At 27.0% G+C, this 24,991-nt stretch overlaps 2 protein-coding genes across 7 annotated transcripts in view; one reads left to right on the top strand and one right to left on the bottom strand.

Moving 5' to 3' along the window:
- Positions 1-17,720, top strand: part of LOC107441418 (uncharacterized) — a 44,090-nt gene extending 26,370 nt beyond the window's left edge. For both annotated transcript variants that reach the window (XM_087168933.1, XM_087168931.1), the window contains 8 exons: positions 3,355-3,527; positions 3,613-3,663; positions 7,333-7,396; positions 8,988-9,100; positions 12,274-12,360; positions 14,423-14,530; positions 16,330-16,502; positions 17,288-17,720. In XM_087168933.1, the coding sequence (XP_087025059.1) occupies positions 3,355-3,527; positions 3,613-3,663; positions 7,333-7,396; positions 8,988-9,100; positions 12,274-12,360; positions 14,423-14,530; positions 16,330-16,502; positions 17,288-17,411 (893 nt within the window). In that variant the 3' untranslated portion in view covers positions 17,412-17,720. The remainder of the gene's footprint in view (positions 1-3,354; positions 3,528-3,612; positions 3,664-7,332; positions 7,397-8,987; positions 9,101-12,273; positions 12,361-14,422; positions 14,531-16,329; positions 16,503-17,287) is intronic.
- A 2,497-nt stretch (positions 17,721-20,217) lies between these two features.
- Wdr59 (WD repeat domain 59) overlaps positions 20,218-24,991 on the bottom strand; it is a 61,509-nt gene continuing 56,735 nt past the window's right edge. For all 5 annotated transcript variants that reach the window (XM_087168957.1, XM_087168958.1, XM_087168959.1 and 2 more), the window contains one exon: positions 20,218-22,281. In XM_087168957.1, coding sequence (XP_087025083.1) covers positions 22,145-22,281 — 137 coding nt within the window. In that variant the 3' untranslated portion in view covers positions 20,218-22,144. The remainder of the gene's footprint in view (positions 22,282-24,991) is intronic.

The following is a 24,991-nucleotide window of genomic DNA, read 5'->3' as shown; positions in this document are numbered from 1 at the left end:
GTTAAAGTGAATGAGTCTGCTCTTATAAAGAGTTGCTGCTTATGGTTTTGGGAAAATTACTACTTTATATTTCTATCTTATTTCTACTTTATGCACTTGTTGGGTAATGTTTAAAAAATTCTAAAATGTTTTGATAATTTTTACAGATTCCATCTACATTATATATATTTTAAAAATATTCTCTTGTAAAAGAAAATAGAATTTTGTAAATTTTGTGTAGTGGATTTCTGTTATGACATTTGTGATGAATGTATTTCTATAATTATGATCTTATTGTCTTTACTTGACTATAAATATAACTCAATTTCTTGAAAATAATTCCTATTAACAGTATTTGATGATTGCTAACATTAGGTATAGCATGCAAATCAATTGTTTTTAAGTATGATACATTTAAATTTGTTTAACTCTTTAAAAATAAAAATAATTGGTGTTTGAACAAGAGCTTCTCATTGTTTAACTTGGCTGTTCTTACCCTTGTGTCTTAATCTTTTTCTTGATTTGCTTTTTTAATGGTAAGCAAAAAAGTGTAGCTATGATAAAAAAAAAAAATTATATATATATATATGTAAATGTCTTTGGATGCAATAAGTTTTGTATTTGTACACATATTATATACACATATAATTTATACACATAATTGGTGTATACTTCAAAGCTTATTTGAAGTAATTTCTACCTATTATGGCAATAGGAAAATGTAGAAAATCACATGTAATTGCAATTATTGTCTTTATGGAAAAATATTTATTGCCCTCTGATGTGCATAATTTATTGCCCTCTAATATGCTCAAATATTACATGCACAAACTTTTTCAATGAAGGTCCACTTGCACAGCAGGTTGATCAATGATGGGCCGTACGCATGCCTAGTTATGTTGGCAAATATAATTTTTACTTGTGCATCTTTAGTCAAATATGAAAATTTTTGGTATACATTAGTGTTCTAAGAACTAAATTTTTTTTTGTCAGTAAACTTTGATGTATTTTCAGAAAAGAAAATACTTTCAACTATTAAAATTTATTCAAAAATGAAAAGGCATGCTTTTTTAATTTTTTTCTCTTTTTATAAATAGTTAATTTATTAAAATATATATACATACACACGGAGCAACCACTCTGTTCAACATTAAAATAGTCGTTCTTAGAGGTTACCTACATTAACTTCAAAATTTTTATCAAAGGTGCAAGATTTTTCGCGAATGTTTTTTATTTTAGTCATTGTCATTTTCTTGGTGCAGGAATGCCCCTTCTGTTGACATCATGAAAGACGGTAAAATTTAGTGTCTATAAAAATAATCCCAACTGATATAATTAAGTGTAAAAACAAATTTACCAATTATGAACAATAAAACTATTTTAAATAAATAAACAATTATGTTTTTTGCTTAAGTTAGTATTTAATATTATATCATAAAAATTTGTTAGCTTTTTTAAAGAGGTTTCGCCCTTTAACTCCGATATTTTTAACACGCTCTTATGAAGCGCAAAATTTGAGTTTAGGAGTGTTTAATTTCTGATTTATATTTACCAAATTGATTATCTAATTTTCTCTTTTATATATTGAGATTTGAAGACAATAGAGCTTACTTTTTTGATAATTTTACTTTCGATTGAGTTTAATTTCTATTAATTTTGATATTTTAATAAAAAATTTTGGAACATTTATATTATTGGAATATTTATAATAAAGGGCCGTGTATTTTTTTATTTGCTTCTTTTTAGCAAATTTGTTTTTATTTTTTAAAATTTATATTTAAAAAAAAAAGGAAAAAATATTTATCACCAAAGAAACAATCCTATCCAGTTGTCATGTTTTGCGTATTTTATTTTGAGAAATATTTTATTTAGTTGACTTAATAAGATTTTAATTACTTTTGAATCCATAATGCATATCTATTTATTGTTTCTTTTGTGCGGTGATTTAATAATTTTAAAAAGATTTATTTTTATGAACTAACATCTGTGATGCAAACTATCTGTGTATAGCAGAGATACGAATAAATTTATTAATAACTAAATTTTAGCATTTATTGCTATCAAATCTGGAAGGTCAGGTTTATTTTTGATTTTTAGAAATTAGATTTATTTTTATTTTATTTATTTGCATAACATATTATTAACAAGTTAATTTTTAATAATAAGTTAATGATTCATTAATTGTGAGATTACTTTTTATAATTTTATCCAATCAGTATTTTTAAATATATGTAGAAAAGTAGCATGTTATTTTAATAAAGACTTGAGATATGCCCTTTTTTTTCTTTAAAAATTTCACTCTTGTTCATTTTTCATCTTTCGCATCATGCAGATGCATTGTATAGAATTAAATTTAATAAGAATTTTTTTTATCAGAAGTTTGTGCTTCTGACTTCTAAATTGCAGGATTAAAACAAAAATTATAGTTTTCTGTGTCGACTAAGTAACATAAAATGTTGTTATTTTTTTTAAATAATCTTTCTCTGATATATTTCTTTTATCTTTACTAACATTTTTTGTCTGCATTGTGATGTTTTATTTTTTAATTGAAATAAAATATACAATATAATGTATAAATGACTAATATTCACCGTATATTTAGACTGTATATATAAACACTGTCAGTACATACTGCGGTTGACTGAAATTTTTTAAAAATATGTCTGAAAAAGACAGGGAATTTTTTTCGATTTTAGTAGCAACTGTGTAAATAAATCTATTGATTGGATTGCAATACAAATTATCGTAATTTCATAGGTAACGATAAGATAAAATTGCATATCTCCTGAAAATTTTCACTAACTCAGAATTTGTTAATGACACTCGGTTATTGAAATGATTGCCGACTAAGTTCTGAAACTATAATTTTTGGTTAACGATCTTTGAAAGTTTCTTCCTTTTTCAGTTTATTTGCACAAAGGAAGTAATAACAACTCATTGCAAGCTCTGAGCCCAGTGCATAAATAAAAATTTCGTAGCAAAATTATCACATTCTGAAATTTTGATACACTGTATTAGCTTTCTGTTACAAATCATGGCTAGAATAATTTTCTGTTACTTTTTTTTTGTTTTATATTTTTGTTAAACTTTAAAATAGTTTAAGGACCAAGTTAACTAGTCTTTGTAAGACACTTAGCCTGTGGGGTATATTTTGTGCATCATTGACTATTATACAATGTTCTTAAGTGTGAATTACTTTTCCCTCGTTAAATAATTTTTGGTATGACCTTACTGATTTTATAAAAAAAACTTGCTGTACCTATTGACTTTGAAGTCCTTGTCAAAGAAAGTATGGAACTTATTTTCAGAATTTTGAACCGACAGTTCAATTTCAAATATTTTATGCCTTTTTTTCAATATCTTTTACTTTTGTAGATGATGCAGTTCACTGGTTCTTGTGCTTGATACGTCATGGTGCGCAGGTGATTGTCACTCAAATGATGTCAACAGATGAGAAAGTCACCAATGGTGCCCTATGCTTTACTAATCACATTAAGCTGCAAAATTTGCCACCTGATTTTTCGATCGTGTTTGAAGTCTACGCGTTGGTAAGCTATTGTTATTTTGTTGGTCATTGTCATATAAAATGTATTTTTCTTTTAACTGTTTTTCCTTTTTTTTCCCATTCTGTAGCAAACAAAAAAGGAAAGTCTTCCACATGATAAGAAATATCACATTAAACGAGTAAGTTTTTCGGTTTTATTTATTTTGTTATTGTTGCATTTTTAAATTGTAGTTATTTCATTAATTTTATTCGTAGTTTATTAAGCAGTTTATTATAAACACATCTGTTTAACCAAACATAGCCACCTATTTTTTTTTTAAAAATTAGCTTGTTGTCCTTTTGGTTTGAAAACTACAATTCTTCATGCATGCTTAACCTATATTCTCCACCTTTTTGACAGTCTTAAATGCTTGTGATAGATAGGAAAAGAGTTGTTTTCACTTTTGTGGCTTATAGGGAGAATCTATGGACAGAAATATATGTCTAAATTTGCCCTTGAATTTATTTAATGGTTTCTCTTTCTTCATTAAAAAGAAACTGCTGTAAATCATTCTATTTTTCTAATCCCATTATTGAATGTATGTACTAAAACAAAACATGATATTTAATTTCAAATTAAGTTTTTAATTTCTTATAAGCATGATAATAATTTAATTTTACAGTTTACTGTCCCAAAGTTATCTTATTGAATCACTGGTGATAATTTTGATAGGTGGAGCACACCCACCTATCAAAGTAATCTACACGATTTTGCTTTCGTTAACTCTTTATTTTATAATTTTTAATCAACCCCTGCTGCCATATTTACATTGCGCAAGACCAAAAAGCAAACAACCCCGAATAACTTTTGATCTAAGGATGGGATCTTCATATTCTAGGCCTCAATCTTCAATTTAAGGAGATGACCTCAAATATGCTAATTAATTAGTGCAGGCGATATTTTAAGTTACAAAATCAGACACCAAAACGTACTTTCTTTGAATAAACATATCTTTTTTTCCGACGGATTGGGATTTCTGACCCCCAAAATAAAGGGGGTATGGGAATATGATATGCATCTGGAATAATACATATCACATAGCCACCAACTCTACTGGATTTTCCAGTAGACTACTTGATTTTGTCAGTTTCTACTGGTTTAATAGAAAATTCTCCTGGTTTTTTAACATTTTTGAAAATTCCCTAAAATTGAGTAAGTTTCCTAAAAAAATCTCTATTGAATGAAATAAAATTTTTTTACAGATTATTGCTAGAATATTTAAATAAGTATTACTACTAAATAAGGAAGCATTCGTCATTTATAGAAATCAGTTAAAAACTTTTTTTTTGTTCTAAAATGTTCAATTTATTTTTATTCAGTTTAGTGTTCAATTTATCTCTCTTAAATTAATTTAAAAAAATCATATAACTATCTTTGATGCCTATTAATATTCGAAATTATGAGTAAACATAACATTTCAAGTATGTTTAATGTCAATCATAACTTGGAAATATTGCATTCTTTCCATTTTGATGACTGTAAAAATCCCTAAAATTCCCCATGTGTAAGATATTTAGTACATTGCGCAACAATCATCATGAAATTTATACATTATTTCGTAAAATCTACTGGATTTTTTTCCTATCCATGTCGGCAGCTATGATATCAAATCTGGGTAATATATGTATGCATAGTTAAATCAGGAGAGCGGTCCAAAGTTTGGACCCCTTGATATTTATTCATTTAATTTATTAAAACGAAGAATTAACGGAGATTTTTAATTTTAAGAATTTTTACTTAAGGGACAATCCACTAATTACATAAAATTTTTGTATATTTTTATTGTACTTAATAACTTTTTTTTTTTTCATATTACTTTCTATTGTATTATTACTTTTTCAATACTCAATTTTATGAGGAAAAAAAACTCAATTATATTAAGTGGGAAGATTTAAAAAAAGTATGAAGTGAAGGGCTTTCACTATTTTAAGTGCAGCAGAAAACTTAAATTCTTCTCTTAATGATTTGATTTAAAAACAATTAAAATAAAAAATTCTGTTCTCAGATTTGATAAATATTATGAATGTAGGGACCATCGATATGCTTACTTCTGACAAAACTGTTTAGTTTTTATAAACATATTTACATTTGAAAATTATTTAATTTTTTTAAATCTTTATAAATGCGATATGATCAATAATAATAATCTTTTTAATGTTTTGTTGAATATGATTTTATAAATAACTATTATTAAGATCTAAAAAATACACTATAACATTTTTAAATAATGGTTAAATTAATTATAATTTTAAATTTAATTTTTTATACATAATTAAGTAAAGTAATTATTAATTTAAAAAATAGAACGAACCACTTAATATTAAAATTGTGCATAAATTATTTTTATGGTGGCTAATATAATCAAGAAAATGTTTTTTTGTCAGAAACTAGTTATTTTATCATAATCATGTAAAGTCTTAAGAAATTATTTTGTTAATAGATATATGAAGAACTTTCAAAACAGGGCAAAAAAACTTTTTATTAGTGCACCGATCCTAATTATGATGTTTTTTAAAATGCTTAAAAATATTATTTGAGTTCTTATTTTTTTGTTAAAAAATTTGATTACGCACCCTGATGGGGTTATCTTTGAATAAATGAATTTTATAATTGCTTGCAAAGTTTTTTTAATTCGCTTTAAAAGCTCTCGAGATATGGCTAAATATGCAAAATATAAATTTAACATTATAGGGTCCAAACTTTTGACCGCTCTCTTGACAAAACTATGGGGAGTCTATTTCCCAGATTGCGGCTACCACCTATATTTTTGGAGTCAGAAATCCGAATCTGTTGGGGGGGGGGGGGGAAAAAAAGGTATATTTATTCAGAAAAAGTTTTGTTTCTGATTTTTTAACTTAAAATATCATCTGCACTAATTAATTAGCATATTTTAGGTCACCCCTTTAAATAATTAAAATTGAGTTTTAGAGCGTGAGGATTCGATTATTAGATCTAAAGTTATTCAGGATGGTCGGGTTTTTTGTTTCTGCACTATGTAACCATGCAAGACATGTGTCTAGTCTGATTATCTAGTGTTCCAAAAAAAAAATTTTGGATGAAAAAAATTGTTCAGAGTAATTTCACTCCATTTAATTTTAAGGACTAAAATTTAAAATAAACTGAACTTCAAAATTATCATTATATTTGAAATTACCTTAATTGTGTAACTCTTGTTATATTATAACTTTATTAGTTAGGCGCAGCTAGAATTATTAAATATTTAATCAAAAGGAAGGTAATATAATTTCTATTTTTTTTACATTTACATTAGCAGATTACATAGTATTAATAAAATGAATTAAATTTTTTAAATATTTTTTTCTCCCAATTTTCAAACATGTTTGAAATTTGTCATAACTGTTACATTATTGTTGCCATAAAATGGTGTCCTTCTTGAGGCAATCTGAAAATGATACTCAAGTGTGCATTCCAAATCAAACTTCTTTTTTTATTTTATTTTATTTTAAAATTTAAAATCCCTTTTAGAAGTAGGTATAGTTATTTGTACTGTTGGAGCTGTCTTCAACAGCATAAAAGAAATAATAATTTTATCAAAAAATTTATGAAAAGCATTTTTACTCCTAATATTAAACATTATGCCATCTAATCCAAAAATTTACACACTGAATCGGACAAAATTGCTATTCAAAACAGATTTTTTTCACACAGATTTTCTTTTAATACCATATTAGAATAATCAATTTCTAGAAAATCTAAAATTCAGAAATTTACATATTAGGAGATTAATTATTTGTGTTATGATTGGTTATAATTTTTGCACTAACGTCTTAAAAAAATATTTATTTAGGATAAAAGCACACTGCGATTGGCTTCAAAGGGTAAAAAATCTGATGGCAAACTTTTGCTACCAGGTGAGTTATATTATCTTTACTATTTTTACGTAATTACTTCTTATTTTATCATACTCATTCTCTTATGCATTACAGAGGTTATTTGATAGTTGAACAAATTCACTATTTTTATACCCTTAAATATGGGTAAATTTACTACTGTTTAGCAGTACCATCATAAATTCTACTTCAGGTAAAACGGTAGTTTCACAAAATACTTTTTATAAAGCAAGTTCTCGGGAAAACCCCTTTCTGATTGCAATTTATGGAAAAGATGAGCTTTTCCACCAGCTGTCTTTAACAGAAAGGTAGCATGTGTATTGGTCAGATAGTGCAATGTAGTAAGCCTAACAGGTCGCTTACGCCATATCAAAACAAACTTTTTTTTTCCGAGTTTTTTTAAATGAAACTAGGAGGCTTTCCCTCTATAAATTGTACAGAAAGTCGAAATTCAAACATCATCTTGAACACTATTGTAAATTTATTCTAACAGACCTTTATTTTTTGCGAAACTTTTTTTTCTCTGTAAAACTTTTTTTCTCTATGACCTAGTCGGAAATGTTCTCATAATGAAAATAACTTTTAGTGTTAGTACTGTTAAATGCATGTTTTTTATTAAATTCAAGTTAAAATTTAACTAAGGACAATAATTTTTAAATTTGGATAAAATTTTAAGGCCAAAATTTTACAATAGCAAAATTAGTTTTGAATATATATGCGGAAAAATATATGGAAATTTACCAGTCATAAAAGATTTTTATTTGTAGTGACAATTTTTGAAAATATTGTTTTACTTAACCATATTTTTGGGCTGATTTTTTAATGTAATTTTTAACTTTCCATGTCTAAATTTTCACAAAATAGGTACCTCTAAACTAAAACACTGTTAAATTTTTTTATGACATTTAATCTGTAAAGTATGAAGTCCTATTTAGCAATTTAAAAATTTATATTTGTATTTAAAGGTTGCACTTAATTAATCACTCTGCACTGAAATTGCATTTTAACAAATCACTGAGTTTTTTTTCCCGGATAGAATAAAGCTTTTTAAAATTTACTTTAGTTTAATTACTCTTGAAACTTAAAATATTTTTTCATATTAAAATTATTTTCTTTCATCCTTACATTGATTGCCGAAAAAGCAATTTTTTTATTTGTGTTTTTGCTTTTGAAATGCTTTTCATTTTAAAATTTTTATTTGTATATATAAAGTGTCAAAAACAGATTCCAATCACCAAGAAATAATTTAAGTCAATGTATACTTGTCTTTTTTTTATTATTAATTTTATTTTGACATTTTTTTTAATGCTATTTTTTCTTGTGTACCTCCTTTGTGACATGTGACGCTCAAGTTGAATCACTGTATTCCGAAGCTAAAATCACTTATATTATCATTCTTCGGTATAATTTCTTTCAATAATTTTCAAAATTCTCTTATTTGTTTTAATCTACACTTTGAATTAGCAATAATAATAATTGGAACTATCGATAAAATTAAAAGATTGTGCTCATTGGAAAATTAACAGATTTTTTAACCGTTCCAATGATTAAGCATTTTATAATAAAAAGGGATGGAATTTAATATTTAACTTTTTTTCTCTCCCTTTTTTAGCTATTAGCAGTCCTGGTGGTCCTAATGCTGTGAGATCTTCTAGTTTTGGGGTGATAGGCTTTACCAGATTTAGCATTCAGAACTGTAACAAAAAGTGTTTCACTTTGGACAAAGTAAGTAAATGAACTGAAGTGGTCAAAATATAAATATTAGAGTGGTTAAAATATATATATATTATCAAAATATAAATATAAATATTTTTTTCAAATATAGTAGCATTAATATTTTTAATATTGTTATTTATGTATTGTTTTTTCATTATATATACTTGAAAGTATATTAAAACAAAGCTTTTAAAATCTGAGTGAACCATATTCTTTCGAAGTTCATTTGTATTTTTTCAAATACTTTTATTTAAACACTAGCCGCTAAAGGCGGCCAGCTGTCCGCCACGCTAACGGTTTTCACAAATAAAGTTTTTTAAAACATAGCAGGAAATCTGCAAATTAGTGGACAATTAAAGTGTTCCTGTCCTGCAATTTTGTCTTCATATCCAGTTCTGTTGCAGATGTGTTATAGCTCTTGAGGATGTTTGAAGATGTAACTTTGGTATGGTAACATAAGGCCTATGGTAACCTAAGGCCTATGGTAATCTAACCTATAATATAACTATCAGGTGTCTACCCTTCTTCTTCTTTGAGAATCTCTTAATATCCTTTTCTTTGATAAAATACAAAGTTTTTTGGAAGGCGGTTCTGCCATCATGTCAGTAATCGGGTTTTTAAGAAGTCAACGAATACTTTAGAACATACTATGAAAGCAAATCATGAAACTTCAGTATTAAAATCTAAGTGCTTACCTGCAAACTGAAACTTTCTGAAATAACTAATTACATTTAATAAAAAAAATAAAGAATAGAAAAACCAAGGTAAGTGTGATCGTTCCTTCAAAAACAATTTAATTCCTATTTTATATATTATATGGCTACAACGCTTAAGGAAAAAAACTAAAATGCTAAATACATGAAAAGAACACAAAAACGGGGAAAAATATACTTGAGGGTGCCCCTTGGCGAAATCGGCGACTTATGTTTGGCGTCTTACTTGGTTGCCAGAACTCCGTGGTAACAGGAATAGCGGCCAAAACATAGTGATATTTCAATGAAACAATTGAAAATTTAAACAAAGCTTTTTAAAATAGCAGTGAACAGAATAGAATCAAAATTAATAAACCCACTAAAATGCATTTTGAATCGAAACAAAAATTAATGGAGTAAGCACAGAAAGAAAAAGAGAAAAATAACTCACTTTTTCATTAAGCTTGAATATCTTCAGATTTTGGTGCACAGAATTCTCTAATTGCAGTTAGGTACTGTCTAAACTACGATCCCTTTCTAATAGATCTTTTTATGATGGGGGCATTTGAACCTTTCACACGACCCATTCAAATCCATCTGATCAATCTTTACGTTCAACCCGAGACATCTTTCCCACAAACAGGACATTTATATCTATTACTAATTAAACCTTCATTCATACGCCAGTCAATCACTACTTTTTTTCCTTTGTTATTCAAATCGTACACAAACTTAAGATTTGTCTTATTGACAGTATTCATTTTTAGTACCAGAAGCAAAAGTAACCTTATCAGCCAGTATCCAAAGTAGAACTAACAGATCTCTGAAATTACATTTAAAAACAACGCTAAATTCTTAACCAATCAGAATCACGATTAAAATCTAAACCAATCAGAATAACGATTGGTTTTCAACATTGCCCAGCTTGGCGATCAACCTCGATCACAACTTGGCGGGGGCACCCTCAAATATAGTCTACCCCAAAAACGAATTAATTTTTTATGGTATCAATTTCTATTTCTATATAATTTTTTATGGTATCAATTTCTATTTCTACATTGCTACAAAAATTATCGTCTTCGCTTAAGAAAAAAAAATAGAGCGTGGAAAGAAGAAGAAAAACTTTTTATAACAATTATGAACAGCGACAAATAAATCAAAGCAAAGCGTTCTATTTACGTATGGAATATGTTGCCACATTTTTAATACAAAAGTTAAACTTTTCTCCACTTTGATAAATGTAAACAAATGCGAACCTTACAATTAAATTATTAATTCCTTCGTATATTGTTGGTTTAAGTTGTCGAAATTTAATATTTCAATTGTAAGGCTGGCATTAGCATACATTTATAAGAGATATGCATTTTTTAATAGCTTTTTTAATATGGCTCTTATTTGAAGACGAAAAAGCATAGATTTTCTTACAAAATGACTGATAACTAAAAAACTAATCCAAATTTTTGAAAAAGAAAAAAAATACTTCTTCATTATGTCAAAACATAATTTTGTGTCAAGTTTCGTGCCTGGGCGAGGCTTCTGGGGCGATATATTGTGATTACAGACAGACACACAGCCGCTTTTATTATTATGTATAGATTACGAAAATATAGGTAAGGAAGCAGAAATAAATTTCCTTACCCCAGTATGTGTGCAGATTTACTGGAATAAATAAGTTTAGAAGACATAACATTCAAATTTACATATTGACATTAATAAGTTTTTAAGTGACATAATTTAAAGATTTAAACCTGAATATTTTAAAGTTGAATACAGGGTAAAGTTGAAATGAGGGTTTCCATAAAGTCAATTAAACTAGAGTCAAAAAAGGATTTTTTAAAGTTGAAAAGATCTGCAACAAACTTAAGCAATCTTAAAATTCATGGAAATGATGAGTATCTAATAAGGTTCAACTTAAATAAGCATAATATATATAACCATTATTCATTTCAAAGATTCTATTGCATGCTGATTGCATTTTATATTAAAATTAGAGATTTATTAAAATTAAAATGTTATTTTGTTTAAAATACTCTTATAATAGTTTCTTATTTTAAAAAAGAAAGTATAACTGCCTTTACTGTTTAATAATACTGTTCACTAGGCTGGCAATAATAGTTTTTAAAAGTTAAGATTTCTGTAAAAACTAATTATGATAATTATTGTAAGAAGAAAGATAGAGGCTTTATGACTGTTCTATTAATAAACTTTATTGCATTTAGTCTCTTAAATTTTTTAGAGTCTTGTGAAAAATTTGTTTTGTTCCCATAATTTACATGTGTCCTAAAGTTAAATGTTAGCTTGATTGCACTTTGTTTTGTACAAGAGATAATATTTGATATTTACTATCAAAAAGTAATTTTCTTTGCTTGTTAAATAAAAACTATGTATTTCTGATGAAATGTTGGTTTGAAATTTTCATTGCTCCAAAGAAGTAAGATAACTTTGTTTTTCAAATTAATAAATATCATATTTAATAATTTTTCTTTCCAGGTACCTTTTTCATCACCTCTAGAGGGAATTTTGAGAGTCAGGCTTCATCTGCATGCTGAGCATAAAGTGATGGAGAAAGGATTTTTGGTATGCTTCATTTATCATTATTATTGTTTTGTACCTCTTGGCCAACTTTTATATATTGCTGCAAAAATTGTTTATGACCTTAGAATAAAGATGGTGAGCTTTTTTTGATAAGTGTACCAGTTGAATTATGATATGTTATTTTGGGTGCATAGTATGCCACTTGTTAGTTTTTTTTTCTTTTCAAATATCAAAATCATTGTACTTTCTTTTAAACTACAGAATTACATTGCATAACTTTATTTGCTGTTAAGTTATGAACTTGCTTCAAACTCAAATTTGAAAAAACAGTATTTTAAAAGTTTTTGTTTAATTTTTAGCTAAGGTAAAATATCCTAAAGCAGGCACTCTTTGATAAGCAATGAAATGAAATCAAGGTAATTAATGCTAGATATTTGTTCATTTTATGGATCTCTTCTACAAAATTGTCCTCTGTTTTGGAGAGGGTATTTTAGTCAGCTTTGCATCTTAGATAATAAGCATTCTAAGTTCTACTTTTTTCTGAATCTGTCCTATGATGACTGTTAGCATTGGAGGTGGCTTTTTTAATATTTTCAGTGAATGCTAGTGAATAAAAGAAATGTATTATCTAATTCTCGCATACCATTGACTCATCGTCTGATCTAAGAGTTACAAAAGTTTGAAAAACTCTATGAACTAGGCCCAATGAGCCGATAAAATATGACATGGAAAGTAATCCAATTGCTTTTTTCCCAACAATTTATATTTCTAATATTTATCTATCTAATTTATATTTCAAATAAAAACCACACTGAAAACAAAATTCTTTTACTTGTTTTTCATAGTTTGTAAAAATTAATCAAAACTCAAATTAACCTGTAAATTGAAGTATAAGTGCTGGCAATTAGGATTTTTCATCATAATAATAATTTTTATCACTTAATAATTTTTGTGAAACTAAAAATTAAAACTGGATATTCTCTCTCTATTTTTTTTATTTTTATCTAAGTTTTTCTTATTTATATTGATAGTTTTACTTTTATATAATAACTAAATTCAAGCCTTGTTTCCATTTTTTCAAGGTAATTTGAGTGTTTTTAAGATGCCCTATTTTCTATCCTACTGATCAATGATGTATAATATAAATGTCCATTTCTTCTTATTAAGAGTTAAAAATATCTAAATCTGTCAAAAGTATACTATTTTACCTAGAGTTCTTCTTAGATGTAAGAAGTTAATGTATGTTTTTTTTTTAAACTGTATGTGTGTTAAGTACTTTCATTTACTGTAACCCACTCTTCATTTTTAACAAACATTTTTTTAATTGTATACTTTCTGGATTTTTGCATGCTTTGTTGCGCTTATGTATTTTAACTGTATGGTCAATTTTTTTAAAGGTTTTTGTAAAAATTTTAACTGGAAGACTTGAGAACCCAGATTAGAGCTTTGAATATTTTCTCAATCTAATTTATTTATTATGCACACAATGTTATGTGTAAGTAAATTGAAAAATATTTAGATTAATATGTTACCATCAATGAATAAAATCAGGCATTTTATAGAATGTCTAAAATCGGTAAGCAAAGTATGAAATTATTAATACTTCACACATTACTTAGGCATTCTATATAATGACTACACAAAGTGTGGCCTTTTTAGGCAAAGTCAGAAATTCTCATATTTTGTACTTTGCCTGCATATTCTATAATATGCCGGAATGTCATGCATTGAGGGTAACATATGTACTGTCATTTTGACATCCTATAAAATGCCAGTTGCCAGCATCTCATACATTGATGGGTTATTGATTTGTTCGATATATTTGTATTTATTGCTCCTGGCAACACTTTCATTATGGTATACTCTTTGTTATGTTAGCAGCACTGTTTGATCAATTAATCAATTGGCATTTCAGCATTGCTCATGTATAACGTGTGTACTTCTTATGTTTGTAACTATTAAATGTAAAAAGTTTGGCAATCTGTTAATCTCAACATGGTAACATAGATATTATTTATTTATCATTTTTAAAGACTGTTTGACATTCCATAGAATGATGGCATTTCATACAATGATGGTAACATGTATATTATTATTTTGATAGACTATGTTTGAAGACGTCAGTGGTTTTGGTGCTTGGCACAGAAGATGGTGCGCGTTAAATTCACAGCATCTTACTTATTGGAAATATCCAGATGATGAATGCAAAAAAGTAAGACATCTTATGAAATTATTATCTTGAAAATGGTATATAAAAAAATGTAGTTATGTTTCTAATAATATAGATATATGTTCGGTGGTTTTTAGTTGATAGTTGTAAAATTAGTGTTAATATTTTTTTTAACCAACATTTTCAAACTAAAAGTTATGATTACTTTTACTATTAGTTATGTAAGATTTTGTAATTTGTGCAAGGTGAGATAGGAAAAAAAAGTTTTATACCTTCTGGGTAACAATATTTAAAAAAAAAATCTTAGTGTAAACATCTTTGATATTAGGTTATACTTTTCATTCTTTTACTGGAATGCTTTATTTAGTTAGTTTTATCCCAATAATTTAGATTTATTTGGATTTCATTTATATATCCATAATGTGATTTTTCCACCAAAATTGAAATTTTCTTCTGATATCAAACATTCTGCTAACAAAAGCACTTTCACCTTAATCGGTAGCTGTGTATAGATGGTTATGTTCGCTGGTTTTCTGTTTTAATAAGCGTGCTGAAAGGAAGTTTAAGGGTAATTGTCTTAGAATAATGCTTTTTTGCTAAAACCTGTAAAATAACCAATCTGAAAATTCAAGATAACCATTACGAAGTTAATATCTATTCAACGTTTTTACAATTAATTCAACCCCAATCTATTTCCGCCCATCGTCAATCTGTAGCGTATGAAAACTCCATTAAATTTAAATAATTCAAAAATTTTGACCATTGTCAAAAACAATGCCAAATTTTTTTTTTTTTGACATGACGGTTAAAACTAGATAAACCCTGCCTAATTATGATATGTTTTGTTGAATAATTTGGCTACGTACCCTGATAGACACTGAGACAAAAAGAAAAATTTTGACTGAAGACTTATATATGACGGAGGTTTGCTCAAAAGTATTACCTAAAAACTTGATATACGACCAAAAAATGAACAGGAAAACTTTTGCCGTCATATCCGGAAAAACCCTGAAACTGAATGACAGTTCATGTACATGAAGACCACATATATCTAGGGGGGAAGCTCGAATGAGCAAATTTAAATTGAAAGTCATGTTCGTTTTTTTCTCTCGCTGTTAATGGTATCGTCATGTTAGAATGGGTACCTCAAAACCAAACTGTAAACCAGCATAGAGGTCTTAAGAAAACTTAGAGAAGGAATGAGGAAGTAAAGGCCAAATTTATGGAGCAACAACTTGCAGATTTTGCATCAAGACAATGCCCTGGACACAATGCAATCTCTGTAAAACAGTTCCAGACGAAAAAACGCTTTACTATACTAGAGCATCCATCATACTCACCAGATCTTGCACCATGTGACTTCTACCTGTTTCGAAGAGTGAAAAGTGCATTGAAAGAACCACATTTTCAGTCTAGAAAGGGTGAGGGCAAATTTGGCAAACTTACCGAAGATAGTGGCACCTAATGTCCTGCAGCACTGCTTTGAACAATGGAAAACTCGTATGCAGCGCTGTATTGATAGAAAAGGGAACTAAAAGGAATTTGTATAATGTTTTCAATGAAGATAATTTTTAAAACCAATCTGGTTATTTTATTGTCACACCTCATACTTTTTTTTATATTTACCTCATGGACTTTAATTTTTTATGTAGAAAAAAAATCACAATTTAAATTTAATTGCTATGAATACCATTCTACTTTGTTTTACAATCATTTGTTCTTGGATTCAATTGTAATGTTAATTTTTTTATCAGTGTTATGCACTTTCATTCTTTTTTACCCAGTCATTTATTTGTGATTTGATAATTTGTTGTGGCAATCATTCTCAATTTTTCCTTTAGGAACCCATAGGATCTATTGACTTGAAACAGTGTGTCACTGGTTATGTTAAACCAGTGTCCAGGGATATTTGTGCAAGGCCTCATACCTTTCAACTTGTCACTATAAGACCTCAAGAAAAAGGAGATAAAAATACTCTTATATCTTACTGTGCCAACACTGTAACAACCACCAAGTAAGATAATTCTCTTTCTGTGTGTACTTTTGTTATAGTTTTTTTTTTTTATCCTTAAAATTAGCACCCACTTAAGAAAAAGTTGGTTGAGCAGGAACAAAATACCATTGCTTGTAAGTCTTCTAAATTGTATTTAAAATTGTTATTTGTATTAAAATATATAGAGTAGTCAGTATCTGGAGGATATAGTCGTTACTGTAATGGGGGGAAAAGTTTGGATTTCTTAATGTTAGTTCATTTATTTCACTTTTTGCATAGTTTGCCTTATCTCAAAAATTACTAAAGTGAATAATTTATTTATTTTATAACCGGAGTTGAACAACCGACCCAATTCTGAGTTTACGACTATTAGTGGTCAACTCCGTATCCTTGTGATTTTGAACTCATCGATCAAGTATTGTGAGAAATTTGCCTCGGTGAAGGACTTTTTGATGGAACTAACCTGCATTTGTGTTACATAGAACAGAAAACACACCAAGTTTAGCCTGGTGGAAAGGGGACTTTTACCCATGATCTGTCTACCACTGAGGATATTTTATGTCAGAACTGTGGTCAGTGCTAGCTGGATGTAGAATTCATATCGACCAGCAACCGCTTACATTCAAACTCAGGTCACCTCATTGGAAGACGAGCGCTCTATATCCTCTGAGCCAAGACTTGAAATTTTTTTTTGCATGGGATAATGAGAATCACTAAACTTTTTCGTATTTTATTTCACCAAAAACATTGTAGCCGATGGCATGAGCCCTTTTCTTGTTGAAATCTTTATATTTTGTCTTTTTCAGGCATCTACTTGCTGCTGATACTAAAGAAGAAAGAGTTCTTTGGTGTGATAAATTGAATGAAGCCCTATCGAATGTCAGGAAATGGGATCCACATGCCTTACGTCCAAAAGAGACCAATCTTTAAGATATTTTATTTTGTATGTTTGTGAGTGCAATTGATGTTTTGTTTTTGCCATCAAACTAATGCTTATTTTATAACTGTTAGATTATATTGTATATAGAATGCAGCTTTTATATTAAAAAAGGCTACTTTTATGTAGTTTGCTGAAAAAATGAATTGTTTTTAAATATTTGTGTATATAATGTATATCTATAATTGAATATTATGATACTTAGTATTGTAATCAATCACTGTGGTCTTAAGCCAATCAAATGTTTTTATATAACTTTTAATCATAAAGTGTATTTTTACAATAAAACTTTTATATTCTAATTTTGTTGTTATCAAATTGAGTTTTCATTTTTTTTAACGTAAAATTCCATTAATAAACATTATTTTTCCTTTCTAGTGTTATGTTAGGCTGAAATAAAAGGTTAAGAAAACTATAAGATGATACAGTAGATCTTTATAACGAAATTCTCCATAAAGCCACATCAACTTTACAATCCCTAAAGCAAATCAAAATTGATAAATTTGCTGAATTTTATTACTAAAGCTCATTTCAGTAAACAAAACTTAAACGTGCCAATTTGTGTTTTAAAGTAGTATTTTTATATAAAAATTATTTTAAAGTTGTTAAATTTTGTAAAGCTGTATAAACTGTTTTAAAATATATTACCATGTTTGGGAAGTAAGATTAATGATCTATATGGCATATTTCAAGGTTTAGGTTACAAAAATTTACAACTGTAATTTTTTGATATGTTTTTTTTACATAAAAAAAACATAACGTAAAAGCATACATAAAAAAAAGGTCATGCTTCAGAATTTAAATTGTTTTGATGCCATGAATTAAGGGAAATATTTTAATCTTATGTTACTTATTAATGCTTAATAATTCGTGCTTATGATCTGTTGCAATAAAATAATTCCTTGTGCACAATTTAGATAATCTTTAACTTAAGATGAAGGGATGCCCGGTGGCGCTTCGCGCTGTCGTGCCACAGGTCTCTGGTTCGATCCTCGGGCCAAGCAAGTTTGACGCAGCCTTTCATTCCTTCAGTGGGTCGATAAATGAGTACCAAGCATGCAACTAAACACTGGGGGTTCCGCGTTTGGCTGACTGGAATATCTGCTCCTGCACTCCAGAGCCCAAGGTCAAGAAAACTGAGATGGGCGCAGTAGGCCTTGGCCCTCATGGGCTGTCGCGCTGCTGAGTTTAGTTTTTTAGAACTGATGAAGGACAAGCATAAAAAAAAAAGGTGAACTAATTGTTTTATGTTACAAGCCCTGTGGCAGAATTTTTTTGAGCTTTCTGCAACAATTCTCTCTAGTACTGATACCTTTCTGAGAGACATTTTTAATAGTAGCAAATATATATGTTGCTTTAATTAAGTAACAGTAGTGCTTTCTGTTTACAAAGAAGAAAAAAAAAAGCCTTCATGTATAGAAAAGAACTGTTAATTTTTTAATACTAAATGTAAGAATTTTTTTTTTTTAAATCTACATATAATTGAATACACATCCAATATTGGCAATATTCTGCTGTTTTTAAAAAATATTTGTATGGTTACTTTTTTTAAATTGTTGCTGTTTGGGAATACTTTTTATATTATCAATATGAAATTCTAGCTAAAGCCAGTCATTACGGAATTTTTTTATATGAAAAAGAAAGTATTTATAAAAATAAAAAAAATCTAGCGTTTTTTTAAGAATTCTGATATGCAAGAAAGGCATTTTTTGAATATAATTCTGCAGAAAAAAATATTTCGAAAAATTCTGCTGATAAAAAAAACCTAACTTCTTTGCTTCCCAAATAAAAAATCTTTCTGCAAGAACTCAGTAATGTTCTGCGACAATGTATAATTTACAAATAATTCAATTACGGATAAATTTTGTTACTTCAACTAATTTATAACAGACTTAATAACTGAAAGCATTCAAATATGTGTTTAATAACTTTTGCTTTATCTCTAGTTCAACATCCATCCTTGTTTTATACTGAACTATGTTTTTTAAAAAAAGATTGATAATATATTCTTTCATTCTAAAATATGTTTCTTCTTCAGACTTTTAAATAAAAAAAAATATTGATAATATATTCTTTCATTCTTAAATATGTTTCTTCTTCAGACTTTTAAATAAAAGAAAATATTAATAATATATTCTTCATAAGATGAATCTTCAACAACTATTATTTTTTAAAAAATGTATTGTAGTATTTTAACACTTGCATCAGAAATATTTGTTTATGATGTAAATTATTATTTACCTGTGTTTTGTAATTTTGAGAAGAATAATTATATATTAATAGGTAATGGTTGTTTTTAAATTATTATACTGGTATTCCTAATTATAAAATATTAATATTATTAATTTCCCACAAAAGATAGTGTTTCTAGTTTTGTTTTACTAATTTACATACGGTATTTAAATATATGCCTATTAATGTTATTATTTAATAGTTAAATTTTGGTCTTACTCTTGTAATTTTTGCGTATTATTTTGTCGCATATTGTGTGCCTAATTTTTTATTCCTAAGGTTGGCGGCAGCTATGGTATGGTTTTCACAATATTCATTAAGCATTTTCACTATATTTAATGTAAACATATAATTTTTTAAATTATGAAATAAGATCGAAGTGATAATTGAATCCCTAAGTTGGAACAAAGGAACTTACTGTATCTACACGAGAACTGTGGTATGCAAAGCAAACTACAATACATAAATCTCTGACAAAACAATTTCATTATTGTATTAAATATCCTACAAAATTTTCAGAAACTGTGTTTTACCCTCCCTTTTAACTTAATTATATCAAGAAAAACATAGAAAATATAAAATTTTATTATCACAAAATTATATACAGCAAGCTGAAAATATAATCTGAACTATAAATTAGATTTTTATAGCATAAAATATACAAGATATAGGTTTTTTTTCCCTCTTTATCACAAATTACATGCACTTGAACAGTATGCTGAAGAGGCACTTAATGACAATTGTTTTCAGCAACCATAGTATCAATTGCATCAGGAGATAAAATCAAGTATGAGAATGTTTTTATTTCCAAAAATTAGAATTAACTGAGGTAAAAAAAAAAAAGCAAATCTTACATATAAGTAATTTTAAACACATACACAGATTCAAATCAATAATTCACCTTCTGAAACTTAAAAGAAAATTATTAAAATTTATATTTTTGTTTATTGCTGTGTAATATTTATACATTTGTGATATGTCTTTATCTAAAGAAACAAAATAGCGAAACAAACAATGTATCCACACAACAAGAGGAAAAAATTGCACTTCATTAAATTAGGAAATGACACACAATTCTTCTAAAGTACTTAAAAAATAGGAGATCATTCAAAAATTCTTTGTAATATTTTCATCAGTGCAAACTAAACTTCACATTTAGCAATTAGGTCTTAAAAGTACGAATTTATTTACAAGACACACAAATTTCAATTCAAAATATATTGATGTACTTATTTGTAAAAACTAAAGTGATTTTAAAAATATTTTTATGCCCTTTACTTTCCTAGAATTTAAAAAAAAAAATTTAATTTAAGGTAGCATTGAGTATAAAATCTAACATAACAAAGAAGGGAAAAAATTACATCAAAGTTTGCTATTTATACAGAAGGCAGGATATAACATGATTTTCCTTAAATAAATAAATTACAACAAAACATTAAGTAATAAAAAATCGTTCTTAAATGCATCTGATGGTTTTCGGTTTTTTATTCTTTATCATTTAAATAGGAAGAGAAACAAAGTTACTTCATTAACAAAGATTATAAATTTTTAAATCAAGAAAAACAAAAAATACTAATTTTTAATTTCAAATATCATGGCTTAAAAATTGGAATTTTGAACAGAAAAACAGTTTGTCTAATTTTTAACAATTAGTATAATTAATAATTAGGTCAGTCACCACTGATCTTTCCTTTTGTTCATTTTATAATTATTTTTTAATAAATATTGAAATGTATGAATATTTAACAATGTTCTGAAAATTAATTTATCTTACTCCTGTTTCTAAATTGTTTTTTTTTTCATTTTAGAAATGAACCTTGTAATGTTTATTTAATTTTGAGAAATGATAAAAAATAAATGACTTACATTATTATTATAAACAGTTTTCTGAATTATTTTAAATTATTGACTGTTAAAAATGCAACAGCCAGTTGCTATAGATTTTCTAATTTTGCCCAGTATCGTACGGTAATTTTTTGCTAAATTGAATTACATATTCTGTATTACTGTAATTTTTAATACATTTCTTAGATGTAAATTAATTTGTCGATTAGGGAAATTTTCAATACATGGAATATTTAATATAAGTATTCACTAAAGCAGGATTTTACTGAGTTGTTTAAGTGGAATAAGCCATTGCCCTCCAACAAAAACGTATAGATAACAGGAAAATAGGCCGTATTAAACAGTTTTAAGATAGCATAATATACTTTTTACTGAAGGTTTGTAATAGATAACTATATAACTTTTTAAATAGATAACTTTTATATTCAAACTAATTAATAAAATAATTTAAGTATGACATAATAAATAAAAAGATTAACTACAATTTTTATGTAAATTCCAATTATAGAACCATTTATTGTACAGGTAAAATTGAATTTACTTTTATAAATGTATTTGAAATTTGTTAAATGTCTAAAAAAAAAGAGATTCCACAGTAAAATTTCGCAAAACTCACAGTTGGCACAAGAAATATTAAAAAACCAAAATATCATGCACCAAATATATCATTGGCTTCCAGACATTTGCAACCACAACCAGAAGGACAGACATCCATTTCTGAAAACCAATCCTGCATATGCTTTGTATGGCCACCATGCCCACATGCAAGACAAAAACTAGAGCAACCTGTAGAATGAATAATTAATTTAAAAGTAGTTAAGAGAAAAAAAAATGAACACAGAAGAGTTGATATTTCAATGATGTGATTGGACATTTGGAAGATTTTTCTAATCAACAATTTCGCACTTTTAGAGCAACACATAATGAAGCAGAAACTTTTATCAATGATAAAAACGCTCTTAATTTTATAAATTTCCTAAATTTGGAACAAAAATTATGGAGCTACACTATCTGGCCATTAATGACCGACACCCCTCATGTCGGATACATGAGGTGCTAGTATCAAGTCAGTAGGGCGTAGGGCCGCCACGCGCCTAAATCACAGCTTTAACCCTTCTAGGAAGGCTATCCAGGGTTCCCACTCTTTTATCAAAGCAAAAATTAAGGACTTTTATCAAAAAAATTAAGGACTTTTTTTGTAGAAATTAAGGACCCTAAAAATGATTATTTATCATCAAATAAAACATCATAGATTAATAATAATAGAGAAAAATAATGAAATAGCTTTTCTTCAACTCAGTCACCCTTTAAAAAATTTTAAAAAAAAAAACTAAATAAAGAAATGTTTAATACAAATAATCCGTATTTAATTAAAATTAAATTGCATTTAATCGCCTCACATAAGCTTTTAAGAATATAAAGAAAAACTCAAAGAATTCAGATTAAACATTAAAATTTTCTATTTTAAAAATAGCAAGAAATTGTGTAAACAGATAGAAATACATAAATTATGACGGTAAATTCATTAAATTAATAAAAATATTATTTTAAGTGACTAATACTAAACCAAGACAAAAAGAAACTTACAAATATAAGTTTATTGAGGTTAAGACAATTATTTCAAACTAAGTAAAACCTAATTACAATAAGCTCAAGATTTATTAAATTCACAAAATATAAAAAATTTAATGATTAAAATCAGAATATATTTATTACCTAACAATCAGGAAAAAAGAAATAAATAAACTACAAGGAAAACTTATTAATTAAAATTAAGAAATGATAGTTAAAATAAACAGAAATGATAGTTAAACAGAAATGATAGTTAAAATAAGTGCCAACATAAATATTGAAACACAGGACAAGGCAGGATGTAATGATCAATTGAAATAAAAATGAAAAAATTCCATATCTAAAAATTGAAAATGAAATGAAATAATTCATTAAGTACAAAATTTATTGTGAATGAAGGGGAAAAAACAACAAAACATAGTGGAATCAGAAACATCATTTTTAAAAAAAGATAAAAAATCTTTATAAAATAGTCTGCGTTTAGTCATAAAAAATTGTATGCTTACACTGATAAGGAATACTGCACCTCTGAGGAATTAGAATTTATTCAATTAAAAAGTATTGTGTCTTGCATAGATATTAAATGAACTAAAATAATCGATGATAAAAAAAATTTGTTCGGAATAAAGTATTGTCTGAAATTATAAAACAATAATTTTTCAAATAAATCAAAGGTAATGAAAATTGGATGCAAATATGAATTACTATATATATATATATTACTTATTATAAAAAAGGGAATAATGAATAGTGATTTGGTCGAATAGTCAAATATCTGGCCAAATAAAACGGCCGCCTACCCAGTGATCAAACAACATTAAAAAAAAAAATCCTCAAGAATTTTTATTGTTTATGTAAAAATAGGTCTGGGCATTGTAAGAAATTTTATATCATGATAGATCGTCAGTCAGACATCGCGATGTATCGCAATTTAACATATGTTTAAAATTTATCAATCAGAGATCTTTAAATCAATCAAAAATAAATTTATAACAAAAGAAAATGTTAATTCTAAAAAAAAAATTGATTCTATAACCTCAATAGCATTGCTTAATTTTTTCAATTAAAATAAAGATGGATTGACTTAAGACTGTCTTAAGGATTGACTTGTTTTAAAGTAAAAACAAACACAAGCTATATTTTAATTTTTTTTTTAATTAAAAACGACTTAGATTTTTTAAAAATAATAATAAAACTGTTACAAAATATTTTACATACATTACAAATTAAAAAAAAGAAAATGTCCACTTAAATCAAACATTTTTTAAATTATTTGTTGAAAAAAGAAATGCGCTTTTGAAACATTGTTGGGCTATTGTTAATTACTTATTTAAAATAATAAAGTTGTATTAACTAATGGTCAAATGGTTTTAATGTAAGTTTTTTTTTTATTTATTTATTATTATTTTCCTTTCTGAAAATGAAATAGACTATAGATTTAAATGTTTAAAAATAATACTCACTATCTGACAAATTATTAAACAAACATGTATTGAAGGGATTTTTAAGAAAAATATATGTATATATTCTATATTTAAGAGCACTATTGTTGAATTATTGAAAAGCGTTAAAACATTGCTTAACTTTTTACTTAATTTTAAAAAATTTAGTCATTTTAACTAACAACCAAATTAAAAAAAAAAAGAAAAAGAAAGAAGGCAAACTCTGTTTCAATTTCCTCAAAAATAAAAGCAAATCAATTAAATGTAGGCTTTGTTCTAATTTTTTTAAACTAAAAGCGACTGAAGATTTATTGGTTTAAAAACTAATCAAATTATTATATTTAAAAAAATAAACTCAATGGCCCGACAGCCCATAGAGGGCCTAGGCCTACTGTGCCCATCTCAGTTTTCTTAACCTTGGGCTCTGAGGTAAAAATAAAAAAATAAATGGGAAAGCTAAACGAAATAAAAAATAAAAAAAT

Source organism: Parasteatoda tepidariorum, chromosome 1, assembly GCF_982258835.1.
Source record: "Parasteatoda tepidariorum strain Cologne lab strain chromosome 1, Ptep-v5.0, whole genome shotgun sequence".
Taxonomy (NCBI): domain Eukaryota; kingdom Metazoa; phylum Arthropoda; class Arachnida; order Araneae; family Theridiidae; genus Parasteatoda; species Parasteatoda tepidariorum.
The sequence above is the reverse complement of the archived record's forward strand: the minus strand, read 5'-3'. Positions and strand labels throughout refer to the sequence as shown.